Below are 25,130 nucleotides of genomic sequence, written 5' to 3' on the forward strand. Positions count from 1 at the left end.
CATGTCAGTGTCCTAGGGGTAGTATCATTAATTTCTAGTATTCTGCAAAAAACATGTCTGGAGGCATGGCTGTGTTGTAAGAAGCTTGCTTCTCAATCAGATGATTTAGGGTTCAGTCCCACTGCATGGCACCTTGGGCTAGTGTCTTCTGTTATGCCCTTGGGCTGACCAAAGCCTTGTAAGTAGAGTTGGTAAATAGAAATTGAAAGAAGTCCATTGGATGTGTGTGTGTGTGTGTCTTTGTGTCTGTTTGTCACCACCACCACCACCACCACTACTGACAACCAGTGCTGGTGTGTTTACATTCCCCTAACTTAACAGTTTGTTAAATGAGACTGATAGAATATGTACCAGGCTTTATAAAAATTAAGTACTGGGGCTGATACAGTCACTTAAAAAAAATTCTTCCAAGATAGTGATCCAGCATGGCCACAGTCTAATGACTGAAACAAGTAAAAGATAAAAAATATGAGGGAATATTACTTTGCATGGAAACAGGTGAATGTTGGTGACAGGGAGAGCATTTGGCCATAGAAAATCTGCCTCACTTAATTTTGTCTGATCCAATCCATGCAAGCATTAAAAGCGAACATGAAAATGATGATTATGGTAATGATCAACTCACTATTATCAAAACTGCCATTTGTCCCACAATTCTCAGCTTCTTATTTATTTATTTACTGCTTCTGTAGCTTGTCTTTCAAAATGATATTGATCTCGATGAACACACATGCATAAACACAGACACACACATATCCATGTATGTGGATATCCATCTATTTGTATACATTTTGTTACATCTAACCAATGCATTCATATATACATAAATGCAAAAAAAATGGGACAGAATAAAAAAGAATTCACTCACAACATAATTCAATTCTCCAGAGAAAATTTTGTATATATGTCTGAAGTATATTGAATTTATTATTTCAGTCTTTCAGTAATAATTGAAATCCTGTCTAAAGTATATTGAGATAATTTTTCTTTTTCATTTCTGTCCATCAGTCTTATTGAAATTCGTGTCCTCATTTTTCTTTCTTTTTTTTTGGGATTTCTTTTCTTTCAGTGAATGAAGATATTTGTATAGTGGAACGGCTGTTCTCCAGCAGCTTAGTTGCCATTGTCAGCTTACAGTCTCCACGGAAACTGAAAGTATGTCACTTCAAAAAAAGTGCAGAAATTTGCAATTACAGTTATTCCAGCTCTATTTTGGCAGTTTGCCTAAACCGGCATGTAAGTATGGCATTAGTCGCTTGTTGATTTCCATGTTTCCTGATGAAAGGCTGTCGATCTATTTATTGGGATTGGCATTCTGCACCTAGTCATACTTGCGTAGGTAAGCTGCATGGTTAACAAGTTCATTTTCCAGCCGACCCTAAACCACTGAGTGGCTCTTTGGGCAGGTGTCTTCTACTGTAGTCCTGATTAAACCAAAGCCATATGAGTGGATTTGGTGAACAGAGATTGAAAGAAGCCCATTTCATGGTAAAAAAAGTTTGTTTCCTAACTACAGGATTTGGGGTTCAGTCTCTCTGTGTGGTACCTCAGGCAAATGCCTTTTGTAAAACTGAGCTTACCAAATAAAGCCTTGAGAATGAATTTGGTAGCTGGAACTTGAGAGAAGCTTATTGTGTAAATATATCTATACACACACGTTTTTGTGTGTGTGTGTTCGTGCTTGTGCTTCTTTAGTTTAATATTGTGTGAAAGCTGGAGACAGGAATCACCAGCATACAAGTGGTGTCGTTTGTTTGGCCATGGGAAAATATTTCTTTGCTTGGAAACAAGTGCAGGTTGGTAAAAAGAAGTGCGTCTGGCCACAGAAAATCTACCTCAACAGATTCCATTTGACCCATGCAAGCATGGAAAAGTGGTCATGAAAACAGCGACGATATGCATGTGTGTGTGTGTGTGTGTGTATGTGTTTACGTTTGCTCTCCCTGAAAGTTGTAAGTCGTTAGCAGTGTTGTTACCAGTTCTCTTCTCAATAAATCACCTGCTTCCTTCACACCTTCAAAGATATGTGAAATAAAAGATCCTTTACTTGAAAAACTGATAAGGGTCAAATCATAACAGGAAGGGCATCCACCTATAAAACAATACCTTAGTAATATATTCATCTGACCCATGCAAGCATAGAAAAATAGGCGTAAAAACAGTTGATAAAAATATAACAATTGTTCAGTTGCGAAATATTATTATTAAGGGCACTGGAATGGTAGAATCAGTAGAGTGTCGGACAAAATACCTTGTGATAATATTTAGCTACATCTCTTTTTACATTCTAACTTCAAATCCTGTTGAGACTGAGTTTACATTTCACCCTCCTGGGATTAAAATAAATATCAGTCGAGTATTGTGGGCATCTTGGGGAGAGGATTAAGTCAATTACATTGACCCCAGTGCATAACTGATACTTATTTAATCGACCCCGAAAAGATGAAAGGCAAAGTCGATCTTGGCAGAATTTGAATTCAGAACATAATGGCAGACAAAATACCACTAAGCATTTCGCCCGGCATGCTAATGATTCTGCCAGCTCACCGCCTCAGGGTTCGATATAATTGACTGTCCCCTCCACCAAATATTTCAGTCCCGTGCCAGTGTTAGAAGTCATTAATATTAAGGCACTAAGTTGGCGGAATCGTTAATGCTTCAAGCAAAAATGCTTAAAGACATTTCTTTTGGCTCTTATGTTCTGAGTTCAATTCCCATGGAGGCCAACTTTACCTTTCATTCTTTTGGGGGTTGATAAAATAAAGTACCAGTCAAGTACTGGGATCAATGCAATCAACTAACTCCCTCCCGCTAAAATTGCTGGTTGTGTGCCAAAATTTCAAACCATTATTATTATCATTGCTATTTGCAGGGTCTTGCTTGATTCAAACTTGAACATATGAACAGAATAGATGTATGGCTCAGTGGGCTAGAAATTAAAGGTTGTTCTTGCAGTTGTGTGTGTGTGTGTGTGTGTGTGTGTGTGTGTGTGTGTATGTGTGTGTGTGTGTGTGTGTCAAGAAATAAGGTATGGAAGGAAATGTTGCAGGCAATAGATCCATGTTCTAGAGGAGATATGTTTCATTTGCTTTATGGCTTCAAGTTAGAATTAAGCACTGGTCTTTATGCTCTATTTATGGGCTGTTTCCAGCTTTCACACAATATTAAACTAAAGAAGCACAAGCATGAACACACACACATTTACTTATTCCATTACATTAAGGGCTGTTTTTGGTATATGTAATCGGATCAGATGTAGCTTTCATTGGCAATTTAGTTTCCTGTCTTTTTTGTTTTCAGTGATAATGTAATTATGAAGAGACATAGAGCTGATGAAATTGTAGAACTGTTAGTACATAAATGATAGGTGTACTAGTATCATATCACTGGCATGGCTGTATGGTTGTTTGCTTCCCAACCATATAATCTTGGGTTTAGTCCCATATGGCACATTGTGCAAATGTCTTCTACTATAGTCCTGAGCCAACTAAAGCTTTGTGAGTAGATTTGGTTGACAGAAATTGAAATACTTCTGTCTTGTGTGTTTGTGTTCACCCTTGTCTTCACATCACATGATGGTTGCAAATGATCATTGCTTTCTTATAAACAATGACTTTGTTTCTAGTCTTCCGTAAAAATTATGTGGAGAACATTACCTCGTTAGGAAACAGGTGAGGGTTGACAACAAGCAGGCTGTCCTTCCATAGAAAATCTGTCTCAACAAATTTCAAGCAATTCATGCAAGCATGGAAAAGTGGACATTAAATTATATTAATGTTTAATTAGTACTTTGTAAATGTTTGATGTATGCTTTGTATAGGAAGTTACTTGGATATTTAAAACTGTATACAGCTATGGTACGACCACACCTGGAATTCGCATCATCAGTTTGGAACCCCTATCTTGCTCAGAACATTGACCTCCTAGAATCTGTCCAGAGACGTGCAACCAAACGCATACCCTCCATCAGACACCTACCATATTCTGAGCGCCTTGTTTCCCTGGGCATGGATTCACTGAAGCTCCGGCGTCTGGCGACGGACTTGGTAGACACCCACAAAGTTATCAACCACCTCACCAACAACAACACTGAACACCTTTTTGATCTCCATGTGTCTAACACATGTGGACATGCCTACAAAGTCAGAAAACAACACAGCTCCCATGACTTTCGGAAACATTTTTTCACGCTCAGAGTTGCTGAAGCATGGAATAAACTGCCCGCGTCAGTTTTTGACTGCCCTGACACTGCATCCTTTAAGGCCCTCATGCTTTCCGAAATCCGCCGAAACTACACCTGATTATATATACACTTTAGATGAGTTGTAGTGCACCTGAGCACTGTACACAATTATTATTATTATTATTATTATTATTATTATAAGCCTCTTCTACATGGAAAGAGTATAATCAACAAATTGGAATTAACAAATGAACCAAAGTATAAGCTCTATGAGGTAGCTTACAGAAGTGTCTTAATTGTAGCAAAGAATCTTAAGAACCATGCTGGGAAAGATGTGGATGTCAAGCATCTCCATACACAACTGTTGCACATAGAAGTGAAATTAAAGGTGTAGAGGCTAAACAGGTCACAAGTCTTGCGTTTTGATAATTTTATGAATGAATTTGTCCTTTGTAGCACATAGTTATGAAAAGAGCCAACCAATGGGGGACACTTATCTGTCAGGTAGGATTGAATCAGATCGATTTTGACTGGAGTAGAACAAATGAAGAAAAAAAAGAAAACTAACAAATTTTATCTTTCATATTGCTTCGACAATACATGTACTAAAATTGGAACGATACAGAGGAGATTAGCATGGCCCCTGCGCCAGGATGACACGCAAATTCGTGAAGCGTTCCATATTTTCATAGGCGCAGGAGTGGCTGTGTGGTAAGTAGCTTGCTTACCAACCACATGGTTCCGGGTTCAGTCCCACTGCGTGGCACCTTGGGCAAGTGTCTCTAAACATACAGCATAGAAGATGAAACTGTGTTTACATAGATACATAATGAAATGAAAAAATAAAGTAATTATAATTTGCGCTGAAAAATAGGTTTTAGATGTGTGCTAGGTTGGAAAACAAAGTTACTTGTCTGAACATCTGATTTCCACTCTGTGTGGCAAGGTATGAAAATATGAGGTAGGGGGATCTGAATGAGTTAGTTTAAATACCATGGGGTGGAAATAAAGTGTTGGGAGAAGTGGTTAACAAAACTGAGAGAGAGGGAGAGACCAGAGTTAGTCTGGTTGAAGACAGAACATGAGGTGGAATTTTCAGGATTTAGAGTAACATTATTGAACGAATGGGTTTAAAATATTGCCACTGCTGGTGTGAAAGAATAGTAATAATAATAATAACGAGGTAGAATTGGGTACTGCAAAACAGCAAAAACTCGGGCTGCCAGTGTGAAAGAATTGTAATAATTATAATGAGATCGATAATGGGCATTTGCATTCTTAACTAGAGGTGTAACCAACAGTTTTTGGTCAGCCAAACTGTGACAGAATTGGATAAAGGAATGAATGAATGACAATAGCAAATGAGTGGGAAAGAGAGGGAGAAAGGAGAGTTGTTTTCTCTAAACATACAGCATGAAAGATGAAACTGTGTTTACATAGATACATAATGAAATGAAATGATAAAGTAATTATAATTTGCACTGAAAAAGAGGTTTTAGATGTGTGCTAGGTTGGAAAACAAAGTTGCTTATCTGAACATCTTCTACTTCATGTGGTGAGGTATATATCATCATCATCGTTTGACGTCCGCTTTCCATGCTAGCATGGGTTGGACGAATAACTGAGGGCTGGCGAACCAGATGGCTGCACCAGGCTTCAATCTTGATCTGGCAATGTTTCTACAGCTGGATGGCCTTCCTAATGCCAACCACTCCGAGAGTGTAGTGGGTGGTTTTTACATGCCACTGGCACGGGGCCAGTCAGGCGGTACTGGCAACGACCCTGCTTGAATCTTTTACACATGTCACCGGCACAGGTGCCAGTAAGGTGATGCTAGTAATGATCACACTCGCATGGTGCTCTTGATACCCTACTAGCACAGAGCTCGACTGCCAGTAAGGCCACGCTAGTAACGATCACACTCGAACGGTGCCTTTTAATTTCCACTGGCACTGAAGCTGGTTAGCCGCTCTGTCAATGATCACATTCGTATGGTGCTCTTTGCACCCTGCTAGCATGGACGCCGGTCATCGAATTTGATTTATATATATATATATATTATATATATATATATCTATATATATATATATATATATATATATATATATATATATATATATAAATGGATGAATGAATTATCCTTTGTTTACCGTTAACATGGAAAATTCAATACACAGTCACCAGGGTAGTAAAATTCACGCAAGTAACACGGATGAAGCGACCTATTCAAAGGTAGAAACTCCGGGTTAATGTGCAGTAATTTGTGTAGTATATATATATATATATATATTATATATATATATATATATATATACACCATGTCTTTGAAAAGCAAGCTTCTTACCACACAGCCACACCTGCACCTATGTTATGGTATAAATACAACAATTTGTTGTAGTTGATTTTAGAACACGTTGTAGGGGACAGTGGTCAGTTCTTGTCAATATGCCTGTTGACCTTTTCTGTCTCAAAAATGACGTTTATAATGTCTAGTAACATTTACTCTTTACTCTTTTACTCTTTTACTTGTTTCAGTCATTTGACTGCGGCCATGCTGGAGCACCGCCTTTAGTCGAGCAAATCGACCCCGGGACTTATTCGTTGTAAGCCCAGTACTTATTCTATCAGTCTCTTTTGCCGAACTGCTAAGTGACGGGGACGTAAACACACCAGCATCGGTTGTCAAGCAATGCTAGGGGGACAAACACAGACACACATACATATATATATATACATATATACGACAGGCTTCTTTCAGTTTCCGTCTACCAAATCCACTCACAAGGCATTGGTCGGCCCGGGGCTATGGCAGAAGACACTTGCCCAAGATGCCATGCAGTGGGCCTGAACCCGGAACCATGTGGTTGGTTAGCAAGCTACTTACCACACAGCCACTCCTGCACCTATTTATTTTACAATGTTTCATAATTCACTGAGTGTTTATCCTCATTTAGAAATTTGCATGGGTATCATTGTGGCTGTGTGGTTAAGAAGCTTGCTTTGCAACCAGGTAGTTTGAGGAGTGAGCTTCACCACGCATTGCAAGCGTCTCATGTCATAACCTCAGGTTGACCTCAGGTAAGTATCTTCTCGCATCAACCAAACCCTTTTTAATGTAATTTGATAGCCAGAAAATGTGCAAACACCTATCAGAGACATTACTGCTTGTTTTATTACTTTTTAAATTTATCATTATTATTATTATTAATAATAATAATAATAATAATCATCAATTTATTTATTATTCTGTATTTTCTTTTGAAATATTTCAGCGCTTGATAGTATGCTTGGAAGAAAGTCTGTACATTCACAACATTCGCGATATGAAAGTATTGCATACAATCCGAGATACACCACCCAATCCACAGGGCCTCTGTGTCTTCTCTTCCAGTAATGATAACTGCTTCCTTGCATACCCAGGCAGTAACCAGATTGGAGAGGTGCAGATCTTTGACACAATGACCTTGGTAAGGAAAAAATCAAAATTATTTCCAACTTATATGTGCCAATCTTTAGAAACTAAACTTTATGTTTCGAGTAGTTTAACCGTTTTGTTACCATATTTTCATTGAAATCTACTGCTTCTATTTCATTTAATTTTGAAGTAATGAAGTATTTTGTAAGTTTGGGACAAAATGATGTAAAATTTTGATATAAGATTTTAATTTAAAGGGCTTAAACAGAAAGTTTTATCATAAAACCGGGAGCAGTCTCAGGTAGTTTGGTTTCTAAAGGATTAATGCTAGCTCACCGTCATTGAACCTCAGCTGTGGTGTACAGTTGTAGAGAGGACAGGATTCAAGTATTCAGAATTAGCATAAAGCCTCCTTTTGCTTGTGCCATTATCACAAAACAAAAAGTATCCAGTAATAATTGTAAAGCAGTTGGCATTAGAAAGGGCATCCAATATTAGATGCCATGCTAGTGCAGACATTGGACCTTGATGTAGCCCTTGAGCCAATCAGATATTGTCAAACTGTCCAACCCATACCAGCTTGGAACATGGACATTAAATGATGATGATGAATGTCCATTTCACACACTAGGGTGTGAAAGACTGTTATGAAAGGCAATAACAATGCATATAAATATTTAACACAAAGCAAAATATCTATATAATATTGATGAATATCAATAACAATATGCTAAATCCTTTAACTCCTTAGCATTTAATCTGGCCATATTCAGTCCAAATATTCTACCTGTTTTATATTAAAGTTGACTGGATCCAACCTCTCATACCTAACCTATAATGTCATTCTAAAAATATGCAAACACAGCACTGCCATCTTGAAGCTACAAGATAATGCATGATTAATTGAAAACAATTTGAATAAATAAACCATAAATTTGACAAAGAAATCTGAATACTAAAGGGTTAATTAATTTAGGTGTATAATTAGTTTAGAATTTTATCAGGCATACAGTAATAACATTTTTTGTAGATCTGTTACTGATTAATTCACTTTTCTTTAAAGATGGCCTGTTTATTTTTTAATTATTTTTTTCAGCGTGCTTTAACTATGATCCCAGCACATGATAATCCCTTAGCAGCTTTAGTATTTAATCCACAAGGGACAAAACTGGCTACTGCTTCTGAGAAGGTTTGTTCAACTTATTTAACTCTTAAAGTCCTGTTGTGCTTTCCTCATATAAATCTCCTGATCCTGTTATATGAATCAGAGTTTGATGAAATGCAGTTGACCCAGTATAAAAATATATACTAATGCATGAATCTTGGATGAGAGTAATGGGTGCTTTTTACATGCCACCAGCATGACACTGCCAAGCACAGCATGTCGTCAAAGATCTCAGTCATTTGTCATCACCTCCATTAGGCCCAACATTCGAATATCGTGCTTCACCATCTTGTCCCATGTCTTCCTGGGTCTACCTCTTCCACAGGTTCCCTCCACAGTTAGAGATCAGCACTTCTTTACACAGCTGTTCTCATCCATATGCATCACATGACCATACCAGCACAGTCGTCTCTCTTGCACATCACATCTCATGCCTCTTATGCCCAGTTTTTCTCTCAGGGCACTTACACTCTGCCGTACATGCACACTGACATTGCACATCCAGTGACGCATACTAGCTTCATTTCTTTCTAGCCTTCGCATATCCTCTGCGGTCACAGCCCATGTTTCGATGCCATGGAGCATGGCTATTCGTGCGCAGGCATCATGCAGTCTGCCTTTCATTCTGACGTAGAGGTCCTTTGTTATCAACAGAGGTAGAAGCTCTCTGAACTTTGCCCAGCCTATTCTTATTCTGGCAGCTCTCAGAGCATCTATCTCCACTGCTGGCTTGCTCATCTAGATAAGAGAAACTTGTATGTATGTGTGTGTGTGTGTATGTGCATGTGTGTATTATATTATATTGATAAGTTTGATAAGTGCCAATGCACAAAACTCTTGATCCTTGAGTGATTCTATAAGTTCTACTATTTATTAATAATGAAAAATACTCATGCTTTGAGTCCCAAATATATATATATACATATTTCTTTACATCTTTCCATTAGGGTACTGTTATTCGTGTATTTTCTGTTCCTGATGGTCAAAAATTGTTTGAATTCCGGAGAGGAGTTAAACGGTAAGCAATAACAGATTTTCATATTGTAATGTCTTGAAGCTCCCATCTCAGTATTTGACAATTAGCTAGTAGTACATAGCTAGTAGTACTTAGCTAGTAGTACAAAACTGTTAGACTTTTGAAAGTAATTATTATTTAAACTCTATTGTTTCTCAAACCATTGTGATTACATTTCTAACGAGCAGTTTCTAATGAGTAATTTTTACTCTAATCAACATTTTTAAGAGGTTTTAGGAAAATATTTTTTGTTTATATATTAGTATTTATTATGTATCATGTTGACCAACTGAAATCTCATTTTCATTAATGCAAAATTTTGACTGATATTAATTTACATACAAACACTTTTGTACTGGTGATCTCAGGTAATTTGGTATTCAAAAGATTAAAAGGGTTCTATTTTTAATCAACAAAAAATTAAAGAATAAAATTTTAAATGTGTTACTGTATAATTGAAACTGAAATGAAAGTTGATGTCGTTAAATAATCACACTTCACCATTTTCAGAGTTTCCCCAAATGTCATATGGGAAAATTGACCACAATTAAAAAAAAAAATCAATGTTAACCTCTATTTTACCATACTTTTGCTAAAATACATGGCACCTTGGGCAAGTGCCTTCGACTATAGCCTCAGACCAACAAAGCCTTGTGAGTGGACTTAGTAGATGGAAACTGAAAGATGCCTGTCATGTATACATATATCTGTGTGTGCCTGTCCCACCACCACTTGGCAACCAATGTTGGGGTATTTATGTTCCTGTAACTTAGCAGTTCAGGGCAAAAGAGACCAATAGAAGTACCAGGCTTATAAAAGAAAAAAAAGTATTAGTTTGACCAAAATTCCTTAAGGCAGTGCACCAGCATGGTCACAGTGTCTAATGATTGAAACAGGATAGAAGAGAGACAGTGATGAGATGCCTCTGAGCGAGATATAAACAGTAGCAGTACAGAACCATTACATGTATTTGTGTATTTGTCAACTAAGTGTGGCATCCTATACAGGTAATTTGCGAGTGGGATGAGCTTCCATCACTAGCTGGAGATTCACACATGCTGAGGATGGATACCTACCGAAAAACTTGAGTTCTTATTTATCACGTAAGGCTAGAGATGGGAGCGATGACCTCTCCTTGCAAATACTAATCGAACACAGAATGTGTGTCGTTAGCCAGCTGGAGGAGATGTCATCCTGGGGTTATAAACATCAGTAGCCCTGTCCTGTATAGGACACCACACTTAGTTGGCAAATATGTTACAGTTCTGTACTGCTACTGTTTATATCTTGCTCAGAGATTTAATATAACATTCTCTCTCTTCTATATATCTATATCTCTATATATATATATGTGAAGAGGTAGACCCAGGAAGACCTGGGATGAGGTGGTGAAGCATGACCTTCAAACATTAGGCCTCACCGAGGCAATGACTAGTGACTGAGACCTTTGGAAATATGCTGTGTGTGAGAAGACCTGGCAAACCAAGTGAGGCTATAACCTTGTGGCCTCTGCCAGGGGTGTAACCAGCCCACTTATGCATACCTTTTCTTCATTGGACACTAAACTCTGCTTGCAAAGACCTGTTGAGGCGAGTGAAATCGAAATCAGAATCAAATTCGATGACTGGCACCCATGCTAGTGGAGCGCTAAGAGCACCATCCGAGCATGATCGTTGCCTCAACAGCTGACTGGCTTCCGTGCTGGTTGCATGTAAAAAGCACCATTTGAGCGTGATCATTACCAGTGTCGCTTCACTGGCACGTGAAAAAACATTTGAGCGAGGTTGTTACCAGTGCCGCTGGACTGGTTCCTGTGCAGGTGGCACGTAAAAAATACCATTTGAGCATGGCCATTGCCAGTACTGCCTAACTGGCTCTCATGCCGGTGGCACGTAAAAGCATCCTCTATATTCTCGGAGTGGTTTGGCGTTAGGAAGGGCATCCAGCTGTAGAAACACTGCCAAATAAGATTGGAGCCAGGTGCAGCCATCTGGTTCGCCAGTCCTCAGTCAAATTGTTCAACCCATGCCAGCATGGAAAGCAGATGTTAAACAAACGAACGATGATCATGATGATGATGATATATATATATATATATATACACATACACACACACACACGTATATACATGTGCGCGTGCACACACACGTACATACATGTATATATATTTAATCATGTTAACAGAGTTATTTAATGAGAGTTTCAACTGATCATATCAATAGGATATTAAAGTGCCAGGAAAAGAGCCAATATTTTATAATCCAAGGAAGAACTTCTATAGGACTGTGGCACTGACTTCAAATCAGTTCATGAGAGTAGCTTGGAAAATGGTGAACTTCATCAACCTGATTTGCACCCTTAGTTACATTTTGTGAGGTCAACATTTTGTTCCTACAACCCAATAACTTATGGCATTGTTCATTCAATGACAACAATAATTGTTTTTATTTTATTTTTCAATTTCTTTTCTCAAGGTGTGTCACTATTTATTCCTTGGCATTCAGCCCAGATTCTTTGTTTTTGGCTGCTTCTAGTAACACTGAAACAGTCCATGTATTCAAATTAGAAACTATGAAAGACAAGTAAGTTGGTGTTTTTTTTTTTGTTTTTTGTTTTTGTTGTTTTTAACATTTACATATGAAATTAAAAGAACATTATTTTATTTCTCTCTTTTTAGCTACATTTGTCAACTCTGAAATAGGAAAATATACTTTTTAAGGAAATATTTATTTACATTTTTGAATAATCGGTCTTGATCTAGTAATGTATAAAAACAATGAAAACGTAAGACATGATTTGTGAGACTAATCACTTTCACTTATCATCTTAAAATTAATTACTGTAAGCAATTAACTGAAGGTAGTCCCCCTCCTTGTTTAGGTCGCAGAATATGGAATTGTACAGTACAAAGTCTTTGAATTGTGTCCATGAGCAAAGAATTAATGCCTTCTCTCCCTATTTACCTAACTCATAACAGGTTGATATAGCACCTGACATGAAATATATCTCCTCCATTTAATTCACATAAATATGAAATAGTTAGAACAGTAAAATATACTGCCCTCATTAAATTATGTTGTATCATCATCACCATCATCATTGTTTTAGCACCCACTTTTTCATGTTTGCATGAGTCAGAGAGAATTCTTTGAGGCAGATTTTCTACGGCCAGATACTTTTCCAGTTACCAGCTCTCACTTGTTTCCAAGAAAGTTAATATTTTCCTATGTCCAGGTCGGTTTTCACAGAAGATTGGAAACAATGACACTGCGACAATTGTTTACAACTGTCATTTGATGTCAAGGAAACTCAAACACACAAATGCACTTGTTTCTTTTAGTTTCAGTCAACCAAATCCACTCATTAAGCTTTGGTTGGCCTTGAGCTATAGTAGAAGACACTTGCCCAAGACACAGCGAGACTGAAATCAAAAGGATTTGTTTGGAGTGCAGATGTTTCGTCCAACACATCACGCAGTGGGACTAAATTGAAAACCATTTGTTTGAGAAACAAATGTCTTAACTACACAGCTCTGCCTGTACTTCCTACATGTTCCCCATGTAGAAGTAAAATGACTGGGTAGACATAATGCTGATAAGTCTAGAGCCCAGATCTACTGCAGATGTGATTAGGTGCTGAGAATGAGTACCAGTTCATCTGAGAGTATAACCTGTGATAGACAGATATTCTTTCTGGAGGAATACCACCAGCTTATCACCATGAAATCAGTGTTAAAGTATCAATCTTTCAGAATCTGTTGACATTTCTGAAACTATATTATCTTTTTAATTACCATATTTCTGCTGAAATACAATGCTTTTATTTCATTTAATTTGAAAGTAATGAAGAATTCTGTAAAATAACTTTGTCTTTATTAACCAGGAATATAAATTAACATAAAATTTTGATGGAAGTTTTAATATAGTTTACTTTGAATCAAGAAAATTTGTATCATTGAATTAGGGGTGTCTTAGGTATCAAAGGGGTCAATATTTGTTTTAAAATATATCCTATACAACTACACATTCTAAAACAATATATTGTGTTGAGTCAAAAGTTTTACAATATTTTGGTAATGTATATGCTTTATTCATGAAGTTACAACAAAATGACGACTCTGTTCAGAAGGCTGGAATGGATGTCATTCGATGAAGGAACACTGTACAATAAATTCATAGAACTAAGCTGTAACTTTTAAATGCTTTTACTCCAGGTCACAAATATATACAAGTTGAATAATCATGGTAATTTTTCACAAGTGAAGGCCATGTTCAGCTCTTGTGTATTCTGCATCATAGTTACTCAATGTCAGTTAGCTGTTGCATGCGTTATGTAAGAGTTAACAAGGTCACATCTTCACACACTGCTGTCGCGATGACAGAGAGGAAGAGCTAAGTGCCGGAACCTTAGTTACATGTGCCATCTAGTGGCAAGCTATTTAGGCAGCTACCATCAGGGGAGGTAACTGTGCCTACACAGTCTTAGACTGGATTGAAGTATTTTTCCTACTATCCCTGTGCTATATATATATTCAACTCGAGCTGATGTGAGCCAATAAAGAAGCCTCCATACGATCATTTGACTCTCTAGAACATCAGTCAAATCCACCTACTATCTTTAAAAAAAGCACAAAAAAATATGCCAGTAAAAAAGATTGGTTGGTAATGGTTGGAATAAACATTAAATTGATGTCAATGTAAAAAATAAATTCATAGATTATGATTCTATGTAAACAAAGATGTCCTGCACCATACTAACAGTCATAACTAAACAATTCCAAACACTCACCTAAACAGACCCTGAATTCCAGCAAAAATAACACCGAAAGCTCTCTGTACCACTATTATTTTCTTGTTGAAGTTTCATCTCCAATAACATTCTTTTCATACACAGTACAACAAGTAACTAAGCGAAATCCAACCACAAACAACACAAACAGCGCACTTTCTAACATCACAGGCAGCATACAAACAATGCACCTTGCAATGTCACAAGCTGTGCATAAACAATGTGCCTCCCAAGAGGCTGCACACAAACTATGCACCTTGCAATATCATGAGTTGCACTCAAGCAGTGCATCTTTACGCCATGCATAAACTGTGTGTCTTGCAGCAAACTGTATACAGTGTACTTTGCAACATCACATCTTGTACACAGACAATATACACTTCTAACATCCCAGGCTGCTCGAATCCCTAAACCTACAAACCATCTACACAATAAGACAAAAATATTCAAACTGAATGATAATCTAGAGACACAATTTGTTGCTGTAGCAAGTTCCTACCAACATGATTTCTGCCACTACATGAATCACCCAAAAAACACCCATATATAACATAACCTAATATAAAAATTACGGAGATGTACTTGCATAGCGAGTGACTTGATCTGAGATTGTGTGCTGGAACGAAAACAATTGCAGTGTGGAAGGTGTTTATAAGCCATTTAAGAAACACACAAAAACCATTAGATTCACTTCAACATTTAAATTTAATTTGTCAAAATATTTTGTCGCTTTGTGACCGCGACCTGTTTTTGACTCACCATACACTTCGTTAATTGGTGATGAATTTCAGTTTAATGCATTTTGCATTCAAAAACCAAATAATTGCTCAAACTTCACACTTGGTGGTAGCATCAGATACGACTGCCAAGCCAAGACTGAGCATGGCAGTGAGCTACACACAGGCACATGCACAACAAACACAGCAGTGTTGCCAATAAATGCATGCAGTTTCCCTATATCTCCAGTGCTTTGGGGACCTTCCTTTTGGGATTACCCTCGTGTGTATATATATATATAATAATAATATTAGGAAGTATAACTCCAAACTTACAGGGAAAAATTCAATTTAGTATTAAATCAAATTTGACAATATAAATATATAATATATAAATTAGAGAAAACCGCTATTATGTAATTCAAACAATGATAGACGTAAATCATAGCATATAGAAAAAAGTATAGTGACTATACTTTTAAATTGAATTGTTTTTGGATCGATTAAATTTAAATTTAATTGCAATTCAAATTGAAGATATAGCCATGAAACGTACATAGTCTATTAATTATATACTGTTTATTATCATGTACTTTTTGTTATCTAGGTAAAATTTTTTATCATATATTTTATTTTTTCTGTATGGTATGATTTATGTCTATCATTGTTTGAATTACATAATAGTGGTTTTCCTCTAATTTATATACATATATATTACATACATATATATACAGGGTGTGGTGACTAAACTGTTGTGTAAATTATGCAGAATTGAAAATAACACTGTCATCTCATTTTAACAGATATATTTACCAAAAATATTCCAAAAGTTTAGTTTGTAGAATGTATTCTTATAGAGAGTCATACTGATATTTGTGTGTACATGTTCATGTGTCAAAGACATGTGAACATATATGCATAAGTGCATACGCACCTAATTACATAAAAATATGTTGAAATACTAAGGAGTAATTTATTCAATAAAATCACCATTGGCTTCAACCACAGCCTCCAGACAACTTAGGAATCTCCTGCAACTCTTTTTGGTGGTCTCCTTGTTTAAGTTATTGAATGCTGCCATAATCCTTGCCTTTAGTTCATCTTTGGTATTACAAGGAGTTTTGTTGGTGTCTTGCTCAACTGCACCCCACACATAATAATCAAGCGGGGTTGTAGTCTGGGAAGTTAGATGGCTAGATGTTAGGGGTGGTGTGGTTGCAGAAATTGTCTGACGGCCATGACTGGGTTCTCCTGCTTGTGTGGCATGGTGCAGAGTCCTGTTGTCAGATGCAGGTTTTCCAGCAGCCACCCTCTTGGCCCAGGGCAGCACTACTTCCTCCAGACACATGATGTAGGCCACAGTTTTGAGTCTGAGGCCGTGTGGGAAGATGAATGGAGGCATAACTTTGACATCACTAGTGATCACTTCAAACACTATGAAGTTGATCGCATGTTTGATTTTTATCACTCTTGGTACATGTCCTCAGACTGCACTGTCCTCAGAATGACACCCAAACACTCTGAAATGTTCATATTGGAGTTTCCAGCACAAATGCCAAACAGTACAGCATGTTGTTTCCAAATTTCTAGCAGAGTGAATTGCATCATGGTGCTGTTTTTCTCTCAGACTGTGCCCAACTGACCCTACTATAGTTTGTAGTTGACAAAATCAAAAACAAACAATGCACACACACGAAAGTAAAAATATAAAATGGCAACAGTTTACACATTGCACCCTATATATATATATATATATATATATATATATATATGTCGCTTATTTTGAGTATATATATTCAAATATGAATTACAAGCAGCATGAGTGGTGTAAACATTATTTAACACATATAGACAATGTATGTGCTTTGCCTTTTGCTGGTCAGCTGCAATTTGACTCAAGGAAGATTACTCTCTCATACCACCAGGTGTTAGAACACCTAAAAGTCATAGTCATAGACAGGTGAGATAACTCACACCAAGTCCCATCCAGGCACAATGGGTATTGATGCAGCCATTTCACAGAGTAATCTCCATCACATCAAATCGCAGCCAACCGTCAAACAAAGCACCTACATTGTATACATGTCTTCAATCATGTTTACAGCACTTGTACTGCTTTTAATTCATACTTCCAGAGATCCCTGACCTAGCAGTGCTATCGAGAAGCGCTACCCATTCGGGATAAGCAATGACAGGCATGGCTCGAGGAACATGGGGCTGACCTGCCTGAGATGTGGTCAGAGCAATGAAACTGTTCTGCATGCACTCATACAGTGTCCAACCATTTGCAACCTGTGGGCCTGTGTCGAACAACTGCTATCGTGTCTGGGAGAAGTTAGTTTATCAACTAAATCTATCGTGAATATTGTCATGCCTATTTCCTTGAAACGGGAAGGAAGAGCCATCTTCATCGTAGTTGTGTCTATGGTGAAAGAATGTGTATGGTGGACGCATCTGAAAGGTCTAGAGACAAACACTTTCCTCTCTTATCAACTTCTCTTATCAACTTCTTCAAGTATCACTTGAATAGGAAGGTGAGAGTAAAGAGGCAAGTTTTGTCTAGTGAATGTTTAAAAAAAAGATGGGTGAATGTAGCATGGATGGCACGTGTGAATGATGAAGCCACCTTGAGCCTAATCCTATGAACCCAAAAAAGAAGGGAGAAAAGAGAGTCACTTACTGTAATGCATTTTTTTGCATGACATTATTGCCTGAGGTTACCGTGGTTTTTTCCGTAGGCTTTTCTTTCCATGGATAAACCTAATATGTTTCCTTTTTTTACACTATGACATTTCTGTGATATATGATCCCTATTGATCGGCCTTTTTAAAATTTTTTTTGTTAACGATCCCTTTTGATCGAATTTCTTCCTCCACCTTTTTCTTTTCCTTCTCTTCCCAAAAAGAAAAGCTCTACTTTGTATTTTGTCCCCTCTGTTTTTAGCCCTGTGTGGCCAATAAAGAAACATAATTCATGCTTATATACACATTGTTCAGGCATAGCAGCTGATAGTTTTTACATCATTTTACATATAGTCATGGACAGGCTATCCAATTTGCCCACAATCTGATTCAAATACATGATGTTAATAAGTCACAAAAATAGCAAAACATCAATGTCCATCACCCCTAAATAGGACTTGGGAAGAGAAGGAAAAGAAAAAGGTGGAGGAAGAAATTCGATCAAAAGGGATCGTTAACAAAAAAAAATTAAAAAAAGGCCAATCAATAGGGATCACATATCACAGAAATGTTATAGTGTAAAAAGGGGAGACATATTAGGTTTATCCAGGGAAAGAAAAGCCTACGGAAAAGACCACGGTAACCTCGGGCAATTGTGTATGTGTTTGATAATATGCATAGATATGTGTGTGTGTGTGCTTACCATCTTTGTTTTCCGTCTTCTTTTCCATGCTGACATAAGGTAGATTAGTTTTTTGATGAGAACAAATTTTGTAGTCATCTCTCAGAATATGCAGGGACATGATGTACCTATTCTAGTACCAGGGTACCCATGGTATTACATACAAACTTTAAAATTATATGTACAGGCCAATATTATAACTAAAAAAAATTTGGTAAAAATATTCCAAAAGTTTAGTTTGTAGAATGTATTCTTATAGAGAGTCATACTGATATTTGTGTGTACATGTTCAAGTGTCAAAGACATGTGAACATGTATGTATAAGTGCATATGCACCTAATGTAGCAACCATGTCAGCATCAATATTCTAGAGGACTAAACACTTTTTCTGCAGGTGCTTGATAACACTATGGTGCCAAATTTTGTCCATTTTCAAGAGAAGTTGCTACTAGTTACTTTTGAAATCCTCTTTGAACAGTCAGGTGTCAGTTTATCTGGAAAGAAACAATATAGTTATTAATAAGAAGAGCTAAAAATTAATGCATGCAGAATTTCACACCTCTAGCATCACTCCTTCATAGTCAGCCTATGAACTTTTCAGCCTACCCTCATATATACATATGTCTCTATTTAGTTCTATGGTTCAAATACACATACATATGTCACTAGCCAGTTCATGTTGTCTAAATTCCAGTGAGGTTGCTTTGTTTCTTGATTGGTGGCCATATTTTTCTATATTAGGAAAATCTGAAGAATTTAATCAGTCATGCATGTGGGCTTTTTTTTTTTACTTTTGTTTAAATGTACATGTGTCATTAAGCTCATGGTATTTTATTTGATTTTATGTAACTTACAGACCTCCTGAAGACAGCCAAGGTTGGATGGGCTATTTTGGTCAAGCCCTTAAAACTTCAGCCAATTACTTGCCTACCCAGGTATCAGAGATGTTTAACCAGGGTCGGTCATTTGCTACTGCCCGCTTGCCCACAACTGGTCTTAAAAATGTCTGTGCTTTAACAGTGTAAGTACATATTTTTTCCTTTATTTTACACTTTTCTCTCTGCAAGCAGACCCCTTACTGGAAAATGCATAGACTTTGCTTTAAATCTTATTTAGCAAAAAAAAAAAAAAATGTTTAACTGGGGCCACATAACAAATTCTTTTCAAGCCAAAGCAGCAAACAACAGCTGAATTTCTAACTGTTCTGAAGCCAGCTGTCCACAGACATGAAACCAGATGAATACTTATTTCTTTACTGCCCACAAGGGGCTAAACACAGAGGGGACAAACAAGGACAAACAAACGGATTTAGTCGATTACATCAACCCCAGTGCATAACTGGTACTTAATTTATCGACCCCGAAAGGATGAAAGGCAAAGTCGACCTCGGCGGAATTTGAACTCAGAACGTAATGGTAGACGAAATATGGCTACACATTTCGCCCGGTGTGCTAACGTTTCTGCCAGTTCGCCACCTTCTGAATACCTTCTGTCTGTCACCATATCTTGAGTGTTTTGCTTCTCTTGGTATTGACACACTAAAATTTCGATGATTAGCAGCTGCCTTGTTAGAAGTCTACAAGAATCTACCAGCAAAAACTTTAGCCACCCTTTGGAATTCAGTATCTCTATCGTTCATGGTACCACATCAATGACTTTCAGAAATATTTGCACAACAGAATTCTTGAAATATGGTATGAACTTCCTACATCAGCTGTTAGCTCCCAAGACACTGCACCTGTCAAAATTTTATGCTTCCTAAATTTCAATGCTGCCCTGATATGTCTATGCACCCATTCCCCTTTAGGGTTCCTTTACTGTTCATTTTTCCCTCATGTTATATTCTGTGTGTTAACTTTCAATATTGTCTTTCTTTACTTGACTTGTGTATGCCCTCTGTCCCTACTTTTTTTTCCCAGTGATTTGAAATGTTCTGGAGCACTATATACAATAAGCTTATCATTATTAATACTTCTAGCAGAAAGACTGCCCTCCAGGTGGTTTTCTGCTAGCCCCTTGATAATATTTTCACATTTGATTCCCTATTCTAATAATTTTTATGATGTTTTACGTCTAATTATTTCTTTGTATAATAGTACTCACTTGCTTAGTAAGTAATGCTTTCATTATTTTATCACAGTCATAATCTCTTTTTTAAACAAATATCACAGTAGTCCAACAACAGAGGGAGAAGCTGTTTGTCAAGTTTTACCTTCCCCTCAAAGCAACATAGAAATTTCAATTCAGCAGCCCATCTGTAAGCTTTGCGGTGTATTCATGTGGGAGAGAGAGAGAGAGAGAGAGAGAGAGAGAAAAAACATTGCAAACAATGAATGAAATAAACATGAAATGAAAAATAAATCATATAAATAAAAAGGCATTACTACAGATGTATACGTCCCCGACTTTGTTGCCTCGTAACATCCAGAAAAATGGATACTTTTTAACAAAAGTTTCTACAAATACCACTTAGAGTATATAGGGATTTATGGGAAAGAATTTTTCTGGAAGGGTGGAGAGTGGAGTTTCGGAAAATTCACATGATCTGACTTTTTCCCTCATAGCTTTCAGGAAAATGGGTATATTTTAATGAAAGTTTCTATTAACCCCTTTCAAATGGCATAGATTATGATTATAAAGAAATTTGTGGGGAAAATTTTTATGGGGATTTTTCCCATTTTTTTAAACCACAACCCTCAAAATGATGGGGTTGGTGGGTGGGCATCTTTGTATGAAAATAGTTTTGAAAATCCTTTTTTTTTTTACACCTCCCCCTCTGTCATCATCTCACTCTGGATCTATTTTGGCCTTTTTTTTTGTACTTCAAAATGATGGGAAGAGCATTTTTGGTGAAAAAAAAAAATTTTCAGAGGGGAAAAGTTAGTGATTTAAGGGTGATTTGGCTGTTGTTTCTAACACATCGAAAGAAAACCCTCTTTGTTTCATTATCACTCTCACATGTATTGATGTTTTTCAGTATTTTCCCCCCATAAATACATTTAACTATATATATAAAACAAAAGATGTCTGTGTGTGTAATGTGTATGCATTTCTCCAGTTTTCAACCGAATTTTACCAAACTTTACAAACGCATTAGTGGTCATGCACTATAATTTTTTGCTTAGAGCTCCTGCATAAAGTGAGAAATCAGGAACAAAGGTGTTTAAGAGGGGGTTTTTCTCTAAAAACTGCAGTTTTCAACTGATTCTCTCCCTTTTCTCATTCTGTTTCTCTTGCTTACATATATTCTTTGTTACCCTCTGTAATAGTTCCTCTCTTCAGCCAGTCTTCTTTCCTTCTCTCTCTTTCTTTCCTTCTTTCCTGTCTGCCTTCTTTTTTATTTCTTTCCTTCCTTTCTTTTTCTCCCTCCTCTTTCTTTCCTTCTTTCTTTTGTTCTTTCTTTCTCCCTCCCTCCCTCTTTCTTTCTCCCACTTTCTTTCATTCTTTCCCCCTCCTTCCTTTCTTTCTCCCTCTTTCTGTCTCCCTCCTTCCCTTCTTTCTTTCTTTCTTCCTTTCTTTCTTTCTTTCTTTTTGTCTGTCTGTTCAACTAAGCATGGCCACAGTCAAATGACTGAAACAAGTAAAAAGGATGCCATTTTAATCCTGCTAGTTTGCTATAAAAAGGAAAATTTAAGAAATTCCATAAAATGTGTTTAATGGGGAAAAAATATTGAGAAAAATATCATTTCACCATTACTTCTTTGAAAATAACTGGTGTGCCTGTGTGGTTGAGAAGCTTGCTTCCCAGGCCAACCAATGCTTTGCAAATTGATTTGGTAGATGGAAACAGGATGAGGTCCTCTCTGCGTGCGCTTGTGCCTTTTTCTTGACATTACATGATGGATACAAACAAGCATAGCCTTTACACAAATGAAGTCATTTGTTTCCAGTGTTCTTTGAAATACATGTCTGGCCATTGAGAAATATTACCTTGCTTGGTAGCAAGTGAAGGTTGGCGAAAAGAAGAACATCCTGTCATAGAATATTTGTCTCAATGAGTTCCATCTGACTCCTGCAAGCAGGGAAAAGTCGACATTAAATGATGATGATGGTGGTGGTGACAGTAGCAATGACGTAATTGTCTAAATGTTAAGTTGGGATAATCTTAAGTGCTGAGTCTAAAAGCATTTTTTTAGATAATAGGGTACAACTACAAACACACTTATTGAAGTTATCTAAATTGATATGGGAACAGAACTTGCTAAGAAAATTTAGGAAAACAAATTCTTTAGAATTAGCCTCATAATATACACTGGTTTGAGTGAAAGTTTTTGAGGTAGACTGGTAGTTGCCTATACCCGGAAATTTCTCTTTTACATGCCACAAATGTTTATCCAAGGGAAAGGTTACCGACTTGGACCCATACAAGTTAGCACCAGTGTCTCTGCAGGTGATGTCATCAGGATGCAAAGCACCAGAAAAGACACTACAAAGCATCTTGCCTGACCCTCTTACTGTTCCACCAATCAACAACACTTGATTGGTACTTTTTATTCACCCTGACAAAAATGAGCTAGGTGGGATTTAAACCCAGATCACAAAGAATTAGAACAAATTTCATGAGACATTCTACACAATGATCCAACAACTTGACAAATTCACCAGAGAAAGTGCAGAAAGGCTGTTGGTCTGCCTTGGTAAATTCCATCCAACTCATGTGAGCATAGAAAAGTGGATGTTAAAACAATGAATACTTAATATAAGGAATAATTAATTCCTTATGGCTCACTTCAAATCTTCAAGTAGATGTTAAAACCTGGAGTTGTTACCCTGTTGAATGAAGGTAATTAAAATAGATTTTACCCTTTATCATTCAACTTACTCTGTCAAATGTAATGCTTATTTATTCAAATTGTTTTCAATTAATCATGCATTATCTCATGGCTTTGAGATTTCATTGATGTGATTGTTTATTTTTAGAACAATATTGTTGGGCATCAGTAAGAAGCCAGATCTGATTGGTTGGAACATAAAACAAGTAAAATATTTAGGCTGGATGTGGCCGGCTTAAATGCTTTAAATGGTTAAAATTAGGTTTTATCAGTTAATTTTGTTCTTTACAGAATCCAGAATGTTTTACATTTATTGGTAGCATCACAAGACGGTTACCTGTATGTCTTTAACATCGATCCCAAAGAAGGGGGAGAGTGCGTACTGCTGCGCCAACATAGGTAAGTATTTTGAATTACTATTGATATACAGGTGTATACTTTGAGAAGCTGTCTTCATACCATTTTAAGGAATGCCTCTTCTGTTTTTTGTTAGCAACATTGAACATAATTTGAGGTATTATTCAGAACATCTGTTATGAAAGAAAAAAAATTTTCTGTATTTAGATCCAAGCTCATTTAAAGTAACTAACAGATATTCTGATATGACAAGATTTTTCTTTGAGTAAGCCAGATTGTTTAAAACCATATTGACTTCTCAAGATATATTTGAATCCAGGTTCATTTAACCTTTTTGGTACCAACCCACCCGAGACTTTGTTTCTTTAGTACCAGCTTCCTGTTTAGAAATGATCAAGATTAAAACTTCCTGCCAAAAGTTTCATGCTAATTTAGGTTCCAAATACCAGATGACTAATGACAAAGCTATGTTACTAAGTTTTCCATTATTTAAAAACATTAATTGAAATAAAAGTAATGTAGTTAAACAGAAATATAACACAAGGGTTATATAGGCACAGGAGTGGCTGTGTGGTAAGTAGCTTGCTAACCAACCACATGGTTCAGGGTTCAGTCCCACTGCGTGGCATCTTGGGCAAGTGTCTTCTGCTATAGCCTCGGGCCGACCAATGCCTTGTGAGTGGATTTGGTAGACGGAAACTGAAAGAAGCCTGTCGGATATATGTATATATATGTATGTGTGTGTATGTTTGTGTGTCTGTGTTTGTCCCCCTAGCATTACTTGATAACCGATGCTGGTGTGTTTATGTCTCCGTAACTTAGCAGTTCGGCAAAAAGAGACCGATAGAATAAGTACTGGGCTTACAAAGAATAAGTCCCGGGGTCGAGTTGCTCGATTAAAGGCGGTGCTCCAGCATGGCCGCAGTCAGATGACTGAAACAAGTAAAAGAGAAAAAAAATATAACACAAGGGTTAAAGAAATCTAAATGGAAACCTTCCATCCGAATTTCCTGTTTAACCCTTTAGTGTTCAGATTACTCTGTTAAATGTAATACTTTTTCACTCAAATTGTTTTGAATTAATCCTGGATCATCTTACAACTTACAGGTTTCAATGATGTGATTACTTATTTTTAGAATGGCATTGTAGGTTAGGTGTGAGAGGCTAGACATCGCCAGTTTGAATATAAAACATGTAGAATATATTGGGCCGGATTTGGCCAGTTTAAACACTAAAGGGTTAATGTCTGTTCCAAACACAGTCATTATTTCCAAAGTCAGTTGAAACAAAGACAATGTATTTCAACAGAAACACGGTAACAAAAGGGTTAATCCTTTTGATACTAACTCACCTGAG

General features: G+C 37.0%; 1 protein-coding gene and 1 non-coding gene across 3 annotated transcripts in view; both read left to right on the top strand.

The window, feature by feature from the left end:
• Window positions 1-25,130, top strand: part of LOC115213829 (WD repeat domain phosphoinositide-interacting protein 2) — a 91,554-nt gene that overhangs the window by 55,876 nt on the left and 10,548 nt on the right. For both annotated transcript variants that reach the window (XM_029782727.2, XM_029782728.2), the window contains exons 3-9: window positions 1,070-1,236; window positions 7,456-7,650; window positions 8,695-8,787; window positions 9,711-9,781; window positions 12,253-12,360; window positions 19,502-19,666; window positions 23,709-23,816. In XM_029782727.2, the coding sequence (XP_029638587.1) occupies window positions 1,070-1,236; window positions 7,456-7,650; window positions 8,695-8,787; window positions 9,711-9,781; window positions 12,253-12,360; window positions 19,502-19,666; window positions 23,709-23,816 (907 nt within the window). The remainder of the gene's footprint in view (window positions 1-1,069; window positions 1,237-7,455; window positions 7,651-8,694; window positions 8,788-9,710; window positions 9,782-12,252; window positions 12,361-19,501; window positions 19,667-23,708; window positions 23,817-25,130) is intronic.
• On the top strand, window positions 4,767-4,871 carry LOC115214575. The gene has a single exon (XR_003881914.1). It is a non-coding gene; the product is annotated as a U6 spliceosomal RNA (small nuclear RNA).

Source organism: Octopus sinensis, linkage group LG7 (assembly GCF_006345805.1).
Source record: "Octopus sinensis linkage group LG7, ASM634580v1, whole genome shotgun sequence".
Taxonomy (NCBI): Eukaryota; Metazoa; Mollusca; class Cephalopoda; order Octopoda; family Octopodidae; genus Octopus; species Octopus sinensis.